The following is a 12277-nucleotide window of genomic DNA, read 5'->3' as shown; positions in this document are numbered from 1 at the left end:
CGGCTGAATCGAGAAGTAGGAACTCTGATCACCCCTACAGTTGACCAATCACTGATGAAGGGGCGTAGACTTCGCTTACCAAACTTCGGCTTGCCTCTTGATCATTTTTGTGTGTGCAGAAACAGCTGGGAAAAAACCTTGCCTGATGACCAAAACGCACAAAAATGTCCAAACTTTTTTCGCATGGGAAGCATGTGTACACCTTAAGCCCCATTTTGATCCCCCAAAAAAACAGATTGTAGAATTTGATGCATTTAGAGTCTTTAGATTTTTATCAATGAGGTAAATGCTGAGGGCCAAGTTTCAGCCTATTTATTTAAAGCCACTCTGCTGCATCAGTTTATAATGCTTTCATTCTATTTAACATTAATTCATTTTTATTAATTTTGAAATAGAATGTCCTATTAAAAAGTCACCAGAAGTGACTTTCTCACAGTCGTGCTACAAACAAAATCTCACAGGGGTGCATGCCCCCGGACCCCCCCCCCACTATTTCAGAATGTGATCTACCGTTTTCATGTTAATATCAGACTGGGAAGTATTGATGTTCACTATCTCCTCCTATCTGAAAGCCAATGACATAATGCCCGGCCTGCCACAAGGAGTCACTAGAGTGTGATGGGACAAGGACATCCCGGCCGACCAAACCCTCCCCTAATCAGGACGATGCTGTACCAATTGCACGCCAACTCATGGGTCTCCTGATCGCGGCCGGTTGTGCCTCGACACAATCGTGTCTCGGAGCGCTACGGACAATTCTTTTGACCTCATGGCTTGGTTTTTGCTCTGACATGCACTGTCAACTGTGGGACCTTTTTATATAGACACGTGTGTGCCTTTCCAAATCATGTCCAATCATTTTAATTTACCACAGGTGGACTCCAATCAAGTTGTAGAAACATCTCAAGGATGATCAATGGAAACAGAATGCACCTGAGCTCAATTTTGAGTCTGATAGCAAAGGTTCTGAATACTGATGTCAATAAGATATTTCATTTTTTTTTTAAATTTGTAATAAATTAGCAAACATTTCTAAAAACCTGTTTTTGCTTCATCATTATGGAGTACTGTGTGTAGATTGAGGAAAAACATTGTATCTAATACATTTTAGAATAAGGCTGTAACGTACATTTTTGGGGCATGGAAAAAGCCAAAGGGTCTGAATATTTTTCCGAATGCACTTTGTTTCTGCAGTGGCAACACAACCAACTCTACCACACTAGAGGAAACTGCCTCATGGCAGAACCAACTCTACCACACTAGAGGAAACTGCCTCATGGCAGAACCAACTCTACCACACTAGAGGAAACTGCCTCATGGCAGAACCAACTCTACCACACTAGAGGAAACTGCCTCATGGCAGAACCAACTCTACCACACTAGAGGAAACTGCCTCATGGCAGAACCAACTCTACCACACTAGAGGAAACTGCCTCATGGCAACACAACCAACTCTACCACACTAGAGGAAACTGCCTCATGGCAACACAACCAACTCTACCACACTAGAGGAAACTGCCTCATGGCTGTCCCTCCTCATTGAGTAACATGTGTGTCAGAGATTGCATTGGCTAGACAGGGGGGGGGGGTATTAACGGGTGTTGGTTGTGAGTCATTTCCTCTTGGGAAAATATAGTTTAATCTCCAGGCTCTGATGATAAACTCATCTCTGCTGCTCCTGTCAGGAATACCAAACATCAACCAGTCCATTTGTCTGTGGGTACTCGGTGTCTTGCCTAAACATCAGACTGTTTCAAGTTTTAATGTCACATAGACAAGTACAGTGAACTGCCTTTCTTGCAAATCCAACATTGCAATAATCAATAACAATATATTACTAGAAAAAACATGCGAAATAAGAAATATGAAATACACTAAGTAAGTAAGCATACTATATACAGGAAATATGTAAGTCAGTTCCAATACCATATTAACAATGTGCAGGGATACTGGAGCGATGGAGGTAGATATGTATAGGGGTAAGGTGACAGGGATACTGGAGCGATGGAGGTAGATATGTATAGGGGTAAGGTGACTATATACAGGGTCAGTACCGTATTAACAATGTACAGGGATACTGGAGTGATGGAGGTAGGTATATATAGGGGTAAGGTGACAGGGATACTGGAGCGATGGAGGTAGATATGTATAGGGGTAAGGTGACTATATACAGGGTCATTACCATATTAACAATGATACTGGAGTGATGGAGGTAGATATGTATAGGGGTTAGGTGACTATATACAGGGTCAGTACCATATTAACAATGTACAGGGATCCTGGAGTGATGGAGGTAGGTATGTATAGGGGTTAGGTGACTATATACAGGGTCAGTACCATATTAACAATGTACAGGGATACTGGAGTGATGGAGGTAGATATGTATAGGGGTAAGGTGACTATATACAGGGTCAGTACCATATTAACAATGTACAGGGATACTGGAGTGATGGAGGTAGATATGTATAGGGGTAATCAGACTATATACAGGGTCAGAACCATATTAACAATGTACAGGGATACTGGAGTGATGGAGGTAGGTATGTATAGGGGTAAGGTGACTATATACAGGGTCAGAACCATATTAACAATGTACAGGGATCCTGGAGTGATGGAGGTAGGTATGTATAGGGGTAAGGTGACTATATACAGGGTCAGTACCATATTAACAATGTACAGGGATCCTGGAGTGATGGAGGTAGATATGTATAGGGGTAAGGTGACTATATACAGGGTCAGTACCATATTAACAATGTACAGGGATCCTGGAGTGATGGAGGTAGATATGTATTGGGGGAAGGAGACTAGGCAACAGGATTTAAGTTAAACACAGTAGCAGCAGCAGCTTGTATGGGAGTGGGTTTGTAGAGTCAGTATACATTTATGTGCATATTATGTGTGAGTGATCAGATGATGGAAGTAGTGTTTGTGTGAGTATGTTGTAGTGACAGTGTGTGTGTGTAGGGCTCTGTGAATGTGCAGTTCAAAGTACTGAAATAAAAGGTAAATAAAAATACAAGGTAAACTCGGTCCGTGTAGCTATTTTGTTGGCTATTTATCAGTCGTATTGCTTGTGGATACAAGTTGTTCCAGAGCCTGTTGGTGTCAGACTTGATGCACCGGTACCACTTGCCGTGCGGCAGTCAATATGCTTTCAAAGGTACAGCTGTAGAACCTTTTCAGGATTTGTGTTTGGACCATTCGACGTCTTTTAGTGATTTGGACACCAAGAAACTTGAAGCTCCACTACAGCCCCGTGGATGTGGATGGGGGTGTGCTCGCCCCCCGTTTCCTGTAGTCCATGATCAGATCCTTGACTATCCCTCACCACCTGGGGTCGGCTATCAGGAAGTCCAGGATCCAGTTGCAGAGGGACGTGTTCAGACCCAGAGTCCTTAGCTTAGTGACAATCTTGGAGGGGACAATGGTGTTGAACGCTGAACTGTAGTCAATGAATAGTATTCTCACATAGATATTCCTCTTATCTAGGTGGGTGAGGGCAGTGTTGAGTGCAATTGAGATTGCGTCATCTATGGATCTGTTGGGGTGGTATTCAAATTAGAGTGGGTCTCAAGGGTGTCTGGGATGATGGAGGTAATGTGAGCCATAACCAGCCTCTCAAAGCACTTCATGATTACAGATGTGAGTGCTACAGGGTGGTAGTCATTGTGGCATAACCAGCCTCTCAAAGCACTTCATGATTACAGATGTGAGTGATACAGGGTGGTAGTCATTGTGGCATAACCAGCCTCTCAAAGCACTTCATGATTACAGATGTGAGTGATACAGGGTGGTAGTCATTGTGGCATAACCAGCCTCTCAAAGCACTTCATGATTACAGATGTGAGTGATACAGGGTGGTAGTCCTTGTGGCAGGAAGCCTCAGAGTTCTTAGGAACAGAAATGATGGTGGTCATCTTGAGATGTGGGGATTACAGACTGAGTCAAGGAGAGGTTGAACATTACAGACTGGGACAAGGAGAGGTTGAACATTACAGACTGGGACAAGGAGAGGTTGGAAATGAGTGTGTATATATCTGCCAGCTGTTCTGAGCATGCTCTGAAAACACACCCTGAAATACCGTCCGGCCAAGCGGCTTTGACGAGTGTTGACCTGATTTAAAAACCTTACTCGGGTCGGCCTCGGAGAGCGAGATCACCCAGTCCTCTGGGTCAGCAGGGGCCCTCATGCACGGCTCTGTGTTGTTTTTTGTTGAAACGTGGATATAAAAGTTTTGAGTTCGTCTGGTAGAGAGGCATCGATGGGCAGGTCACGGCTGGGTCTTTCTTTCTAATCCGTAACGGACTGTAGCCCCCTGCCACATGTGGCGGGCGTCGGAACCTGTGTGACACCTTATTCCTTTATCGGTTACCATGGTAAATCCATTATTATCTGTCCGATAGAAGTAGCTGTAAAAAAAGAAAAGAAAAAGACAATAGTCTCTACAAGACGGACTGTTGAATAACATGATATTTACTCTTACTTTAGAGGTTGTACATGTTGTTGGTCCTTTTGGCAGGAAGGTGGAGATACGTTGGGTTTTCAGCCTACACTGGGTCATGTTCATTAGGCAGCAAATGGAAGAAAAGGGACTGAAACAGGGAATGAATAACTTGACTTGACAAGCATAACTGCTTGTTTAACGGGGGTACATTTATAAATATCTATTTTGTGTGCCATAATGAAAACAACACGGAGTAGAGTTTCTTTCAAGGAGGCAGCCCTAAAGTGATGGTTTCTTCATTAAAACCACAATGATTTCTCCCTCACAGATGATCGTAAGAATAACGAGGGGCTCCAGATGGAGTTTAAGTCCAACCAGTGGTTTGGAGCCACGGTGCGGTCACATGGTGAACACATCCTGGTGAGTGTCTTTTAATTAGATTTATTTTCACCTTTATTTAACCAGGTAGGCTAGTTGAGAACAAGTTCTCATTTACAACTGTGACCTGACCAAGATAAAGCAGTTCGACACAAACAACAACCCAGAGTTACACATGTAATAAACAAGAGTACAGTCAATAACACAATAGAAAGAAAAGAAAGGGACCTCATGTCTCCATGGTTCGATCACGTGTTGGATGATAGAGAGCCCGTTTTGTTGTTTTGAAAGTCTCTGGAAAAAGAGTTATAGTGGAAAAAGTTTGGTTACTTACCTTTTTTAATTTGGATTCCGCGACGTGGATATCTATCCAGGGATCTTGCTAACGAAGAGCTGCTTGGCGTAGCAGCTAGTGTAGCTGCTATCTAGCTATCAAACTAGCAAGGTTTCCTTGCCAGCTTGAACACAGCCCGCGGCGCGGTTAGCCCTTGTAGCTTGCTGTTTGTTGATGTTTAAATCTGCCCTGCGACCTGTCCTGTCTGGAAATGCGTGGAGTATCAGCGTTAGCCTACATTGATACCATGGCATCCCAATCCAAAGGTGGGAGTTATGGCGAGGACAGTGTTTCTCTATCACAGGTGAAGGATCTTTTAAAATAACTAAAAACGAGTTTTACTAGCAGTTGTTACAACAACAGGAACATATTTTCAAGAGATTTGTCCAAATACTGGTTGACTCAACTAACAAAAGAATGGACGAGCTGACCAGAGATGTCCAAGATCTTAATAGCGGTTTGCACTTCTCCCAGGGAGACGTGGTTGTCCTGAAAGAGACTTGAAGCAAGAGGGCAACAAACTAGAAGTTCACATGAGATGACATCAGCACTGTCTGTGAATCAGTATTACAAAGACTGGGTAAACAGACTATCTAGATCCAGGTGTCCCTTAAACTCGTTCCTGGGGCCTCACCTGGGTGCACGTTTAGTTTTTTGCCCCTTAGCACTACACAGCTGATTCAAAATAACTAACTCATCATCAAGCTATGATGATTTGAATCATCTGTGTAGTGGTAAGGGGCTAACAACTAAAACGTGCACCAAGGTGAGGACCCAGGACCGAGTTTATGGGAAACCCGGATCTAGAGGGACAATCCAGGAGGGATAACATCGTTGTGGATACCAGAGACTTCTCATGAGAACTGGACGGAGTTTGAGGAGAAAGTAAGAAAAAGGATCACTGAAAAGCTGCAGATGGATCAGAGGAAGATTCAGGTGGAGAGCGAGCCCAAAGGTCTGGAAAACCTGTCATACCTTACGGTCAGATGGTGAACACATCCTGTTGACTCATGTCCTTATCTCAGAACCTTACGGTCAGATGGGTGAACATATCCTGGTGACTGTCATGTCCTTATCTCAGAACCTTACGGTCAGATGGGTGAACACATCCTGTTGACTGTCATGTCCTTATCTCAGAACCTTACGGTCAGATGGGTGAACATATCCTGGTGACTGTCATGTCCTTATCTCAGAACCTTACGGTCAGATGGTGAACATGTCCTGGTGACTCATGTCCTTATCTCAGAACCTTACGGTCAGATGGTGAACACATCCTGGTGACTGTCATGTCCTTATCTCAGAACCTTACGGTCAGATGGTGAACACATCATGGTGACTGTCATGTCCTTATCTTGGAATCCAGAACCAAATATTGGGTGCGCTAGCTAGCGAACAGTCTGTAACGAGAGTTTACCCATGAGTCTATTGAGTCTCTTTGACTGTTGCGTGGCCTTGCTGTAGTTGACTGTACTCACAAGGTGTTATGTCTCTCCCAGGCCTGTACTCATGAGGTGTTATGTCTCTCCCAGGCCTGTACTCATGAGGTGTTATGTCTCTCTCAGGCCTGTACTCACTAGGTGTTATGTCTCTCCCAGGCCTGTACTCACGAGGTGTTATGTCTCTCTCAGGCCTGTACTCACAAGGTGTTATGTCTCTCTCAGGCCTGTACTCACAAGGTGTTATGTCTCTCTCAGGCCTGTACTCACAAGGTGTTATGTCTCTCTCAGGCCTGTACTCATGAGGTGTTATGTCTCTCCCAGGCCTGTACTCACAAGGTGTTATGTCTCTCCCAGGCCTGTACTCACAAGGTGTTATGTCTCTCTCAGGCCTGTACTCACAAGGTGTTATGTCTCTCCCAGGCCTGTACTCACAAGGTGTTATGTCTCTCTCAGGCCTGTACTCACAAGGTGTTATGTCTCTCCCAGGCCTGTACTCACAAGGTGTTATGTCTCTCTCAGGCCTGTACTCACAAGGTGTTATGTCTCTCTCAGGCCTGTACTCACAAGGTGTTATGTCTCTCTCAGGCCTGTACTCATGAGGTGTTATGTCTCTCCCAGGCCTGTACTCATGAGGTGTTATGTCTCTCCCAGGCCTGTACTCATGGGTTGTTATGTCTCTCCCAGGCCTGTACTCATGAGGTGTTATGTCTCTCCCAGGCCTGTACTCACAAGGTGTTATGTCTCTCCCAGGCCTGTACTCACAAGGTGTTATGTCTCTCTCAGGCCTGTACTCACAAGGTGTTATGTCTCTCTCAGGCCTGTGCTCCTCTCTACCAGTGGAGCACGTACAGCGTGTCAGAGAGAGAGCCCGTTGGAACATGTTTCCTGAAGAAAGGAACAGAAGTTGTTGAATATTCTCCTTGCCGATCTAGTAAGTGACTGAGAAAATTGTTTTTTTCTCGACCCAGCAAATTAAACCTAACGATTCTTAATTTAAAAAGTGCATTGTAGTCCGGGATTAGATCTTGGAAACTGGGAAACTGGCTGTATATCTGTTTATATCAATAACTGCAGATTGAGATAAACCCCCCCTGGTCTACCATTGAGAGATTATTAAATCGAACTGTGTTTGTGTTACTCTGAACAGAAGCCAACTCTCCAGAGGGACAAGGCTTCTGTCAGGCTGGATTCAGTATTGACTTTGTCAAGGTGCGTATTGTGTTTTGTGTTTCTCTTTGTCTCTTTGTCAAGGTGCGTATTGTGTTTTGTGTTCTCTTTGTCAAGGTGCGTATTGTGTTTTGTGTCCTCTTGGTCTCTTTGTCAAGGTGCGTATTGTGTTTTGTGTTCTCTTTGTTAAGGTGCGTATTGTGTTTTGTGTCCTCTTGGTCTCTTTGTCAAGGTGTGTATTGTGTTTTGTGTCCTCTTGGTCTCTTTGTTAAGGTGCGTATTGTGTTTTGTGTCCTCTTGGTCTCTTTGTCAAGGTGCGTATTGTGTTTTGTGTTCTCTTGGTCTCTTTGTCAAGGTGCGTTTTGTGTTTTGTGTCCTCTTTGTCAAGGTGCATATTGTGTTTTGTGTCCTCTTTGTCAAGGTGCATATTGTGTTTTGTGTCCTCTTTGTCAAGGTGCATATTGTGTTTTGTGTCCTCTTTGTCAAGGTGCATATTGTGTTTTGTGTCCTCTTGGTCTCTTTGTCAAGGTGTGTATTGTGTTTTGTGTCCTCTTGGTCTCTTTGTCAAGGTGCGTTTTGTGTTTTGTGTCCTCTTTGTTAAGGTGTGTATTGTGTTTTGTGTCCTCTTTGTCAAGGTGCATACTTTGCAGTGTTCCATACAACAATAGATAAATAAAATAGATAAATTAAAAACATTATTATAAACTATTATTCTCCGGTGCTTGGATTCTATTTCAGACCTTCTTGTCTTGGTTCCTTCTTTCAGAATAACATAACTTATGTCTCTCTCTTTCTTTCTTTTTATATTTGTTTTTCTTTCTTTTAACTTTTTCAACAACAAAAAAAATTATTTCTTTCTCACTCTCTCCAACAGAATAACAGGGTGGTTGTTGGAGGCCCTGGTAGTTTCTACTGGCAAGGTAAGTGATGTGTAATTCTATATATTTACGGATCAGGTCTACTATGCCAGGGTATTATCAGACACGCTGGGCTCTTTGTGGCTCTCCTCTGAGATGAGGCATGTAGTGATTCAGGGAGTTTGTGGTAATGCTCTGACTGCCTAACTATAGCTGTTGTCAATGTGGTAATGCTCTGACTGCCTAACTATAGCTGTTGTCAATGTGGTAATGCTCTGACTGCCTAACTATAGCTGTTGTCAATGTGGTAATGCTCTGACTGCCTAACTATAGCTGTTGTCAATGTGGTAATGCTCTGACTGCCTAACTATAGCTGTTGTCAATGTGGTAATGCTCTGACTGCCTAACTATAGCTGTTGTCAATGTGGTAATGCTCTGACTGCCTAACTATAGCTGTTGTCAATGTGGTAATGCTCTGACTGCCTAACTATAGCTGTTGTCAATGTGGTAATGCTCTGACTGCCTAACTATAGCTGTTGTCAATGTGGTAATGCTCTGACTCTCTAACTATAGCTGTTGTCAATGTGGTAATGCTCTGACTGCCTGACTATAGCTGTTGTCAATGTGGTAATGCTCTGACTGCCTGTCTACAGCTGTTGTCAATGTGGTAATGCTCTGACTCTCTAACTATAGCTGTTGTCAATGTGGTAACGCTCTGACTGCCTGTCTATAACTGTTGTCAATGTGGTAATGCTCTGACTGCCTGACTATAGCTGTTGTCAATGTGGTAATGCTCTGACTGCCTGTCTATAGCTGTTGTCAATGTGGTAATGCTCTGACTGCCTGTCTATAGCTGTTGTCAATGTGGTAATGCTCTGACTGCCTAAATAAAGCTGTTGTCAATGTGGTAATGCTCTGACTCTCTAACTATAGCTGTTGTCAATGTGGTAATGCTCTGACTGCCTGACTATAGCTGTTGTCAATGTGGTAATGCTCTGACTGCCTAAATAAAGCTGTTGTCAATGTGGTAATGCTCTGACTGCCTGACTATAGCTGTTGTCAATGTGGTAATGCTCTGACTGCCTAAATAAAGCTGTTGTCAATGTGGTAATGCTCTGACTGCCTAACTATAGCTGTTGTCAATGTGGTAATGCTCTGACTGCCTAAATATAGCTGTTGTCAATGTGGTAATGCTCTGACTGCCTAACTATAGCTGTTGTCAATGTGGTAATGCTCTGACTGCCTGTCTATAGCTGTTGTCAATGTGGTAATGCTCTGACTGCCTAACTAAAGCTGTTGTCAATGTGGTAATGCTCTGACTGCCTGTCTATAGCTGTTGTCAATGTGGTAATGCTCTGACTGCCTGTCTATAGCTGTTGTCAATGTGGTAATGCTCTGACTGCCTGTCTATAGCTGTTGTCAATGTGGTAATGCTCTGACTGCCTAACTATAGCTGTTGTCAATGTGGTAATGCTCTGACTGCCTGTCTATAGCTGTTGTCAATGTGGTAATGCTCTGACTGCCTGTCTATAGCTGTTGTCAATGTGGTAATGCTCTGACTGCCTAACTATAGCTGTTGTCAATGTGGTAATGCTCTGACTGCCTGTCTATAGCTGTTGTCAATGTGGTAATGCTCTGACTGCCTAAATAAAGCTGTGGTCAATGCAGCTCTTCGGCTGACAAGTGAGCAGTAGTCTGCGAGATCATGACACTGGCTTGCAGGAGTGACTGCCCAGCTAACAACAAACATTCCCACAACTTTAGAGAACATTCCCTTAAGAGTCTCATAGGAATGTTCCTGTGATGTGCAAGGAATGTTTTACCAGAGACCATTTTCTTAATGTCAAATAGAACGTACCAAGAACAGGGTTGCCATGTTCTCAGAACTTAAGATATTAAATGTCCTAGACACCTTTCATGGGAACATTACAAGAACGTGTCCAGTTTTCTGAGGGTTAGGAGAATATTCCATCAACGTCCCACCAAACATACATACATGGTTGAGGAAGTGCTGTATCATGAATACAGTCACAGGTAAGAGGAAATGCTGCATCATGAATACAGTCACAGATAAGAGGCTGTGCTGCATCATGAATACAGTCACAGATAAGAGGCTGTGCTGCATCATGAATACAGTCACAGGTAAGAGGAAGTGCTGCATCATGAATACAGTCACAGATAAGAGGCTGTGCTGCATCATGAATACAGTCACAGATAAGAGGAAGTGCTGTATCATGAATACAGTCACAGATAAGAGGAAGTGCTGTATCATGAATACAGTCACAGGTAAGAGGAAGTGCTGCATCATGAATACAGTCACAGGTAAGAGGAAGTGCTGCATCATGAAGACAGTCACAGATAAGAGGAAGTGCTGCATCATGAAGACAGTCACAGATAAGAGGCGTTGATGGGGTAGCCTGGGCCGTGTTTCTGTTTCGGCGTCAAATTAGGAATGTTCCAGATATAAATGCGATGACGAGAGCTGATGTGGTTCCTAATCAGACACACGTTTGTTCACCATGGTATAACAGTATGTGGTTCAACATGGTATGTTGTGTTGATTTCAGAAAGACGATAGAGAGTTACAGTTGAAGTCGGAAGTTTACATACACTTAGGTTGAAGTCAATTAAACTTGTTTTTCAACCAGTCCACAAATTTCTTGTTAATAAACTATAGTTTTGGTAAGTTGGTTCGGACATCTACTTCGTGCATGACACAAGTACATTTTCCAACAATTGTTTACAGACAGATTATTTCACTTATAATTCACTGTATCACAATTCCAGTGGGTCAGAAGTTTACATACACTAAGTTGACTGTGCCTTTAAACAGCTTGGAAAATTCCAGAAAATGGTGTCATGGCTTTAGAAGCTTCTGATAGGCTAATTGACATAATTTGAGTCAATTGGAGGTGTACCTGTGGATGTATTTCAAGACCTACCTTCAAACTCAGTGCCTATTTGCTTGACATCATGGTAAAATCAAAAGAAATCAGCCAAAAATTGTAGACCTCCACAAGTCTGGTTCATCCTTTGGAGCAATTTCCAAACACCTGAAGGTACCACGTTCCTCTGTACAAACAATAGTACGCAAGTATAAACACCATGGGACCACACAGCTGTCATACCGCTCAGGAAGGAGACGTGTTCTTTCTCCTAGAGATGAACGTACTTTGGTGCGAAAAGTGAAAATCAATCCCAGAACAACAGCAAAGGACCTTGTGAAGAGGCTGGAGGAAACAGGTAAAAAAGTATCTATATCCACAGTAAAACGAGTCCTATATCGACATAACCTGAAAGGCCGCTCAGCAAGAAAGAAGCCACTGTTCCAAAACCACCATGATAAAAACAAACTACGGTTTGCAACTGCACATGGTGATGAAGATCGTACTTTTTGGAGAAATGTCCTCTAGTCTGATGAAACAAAAATAGAACTGTTCGCCATAATTACCATCGTTCTGTTTGGAGGAAAAAGGGGGAGACTTGCAAGCCGAAGAACACCATCCCAACCGTGAAGCACGGGGGTGGCAGCATCATGTTGTGGGGTGCTTTGCTGCAGGAGGGACTGGTGCACTTCACAATATAGATGGCAGGAAAGACAGTTATGTGGATATATTGAAGCAACAGCTCAAGACATCAGTCAGGAAGTTAAATTTT

General features: G+C 43.3%; 1 protein-coding gene across 3 annotated transcripts in view; it reads left to right on the top strand.

The window, feature by feature from the left end:
- LOC129842042 (integrin alpha-V-like) overlaps window positions 1-12277 on the top strand; it is a 78893-nt gene that overhangs the window by 15777 nt on the left and 50839 nt on the right. For all 3 annotated transcript variants that reach the window (XR_008757448.1, XR_008757449.1, XM_055910418.1), the window contains exons 3-6: window positions 4774-4865; window positions 7413-7527; window positions 7744-7805; window positions 8638-8683. Coding sequence is in view for 1 of the 3 variants with exons in the window: in XM_055910418.1 (XP_055766393.1) it covers window positions 4774-4865; window positions 7413-7527; window positions 7744-7805; window positions 8638-8683 (315 nt within the window). In the remaining 2 variants the exon portion in view is untranslated. The remainder of the gene's footprint in view (window positions 1-4773; window positions 4866-7412; window positions 7528-7743; window positions 7806-8637; window positions 8684-12277) is intronic.

The sequence above is a fragment of the Salvelinus fontinalis genome, unplaced genomic scaffold (genome assembly GCF_029448725.1).
Source record: "Salvelinus fontinalis isolate EN_2023a unplaced genomic scaffold, ASM2944872v1 scaffold_0009, whole genome shotgun sequence".
Lineage (NCBI taxonomy): Eukaryota > Metazoa > Chordata > Actinopteri > Salmoniformes > Salmonidae > Salvelinus > Salvelinus fontinalis.
This window is presented reverse-complemented; position numbering and strand designations above follow the sequence as displayed.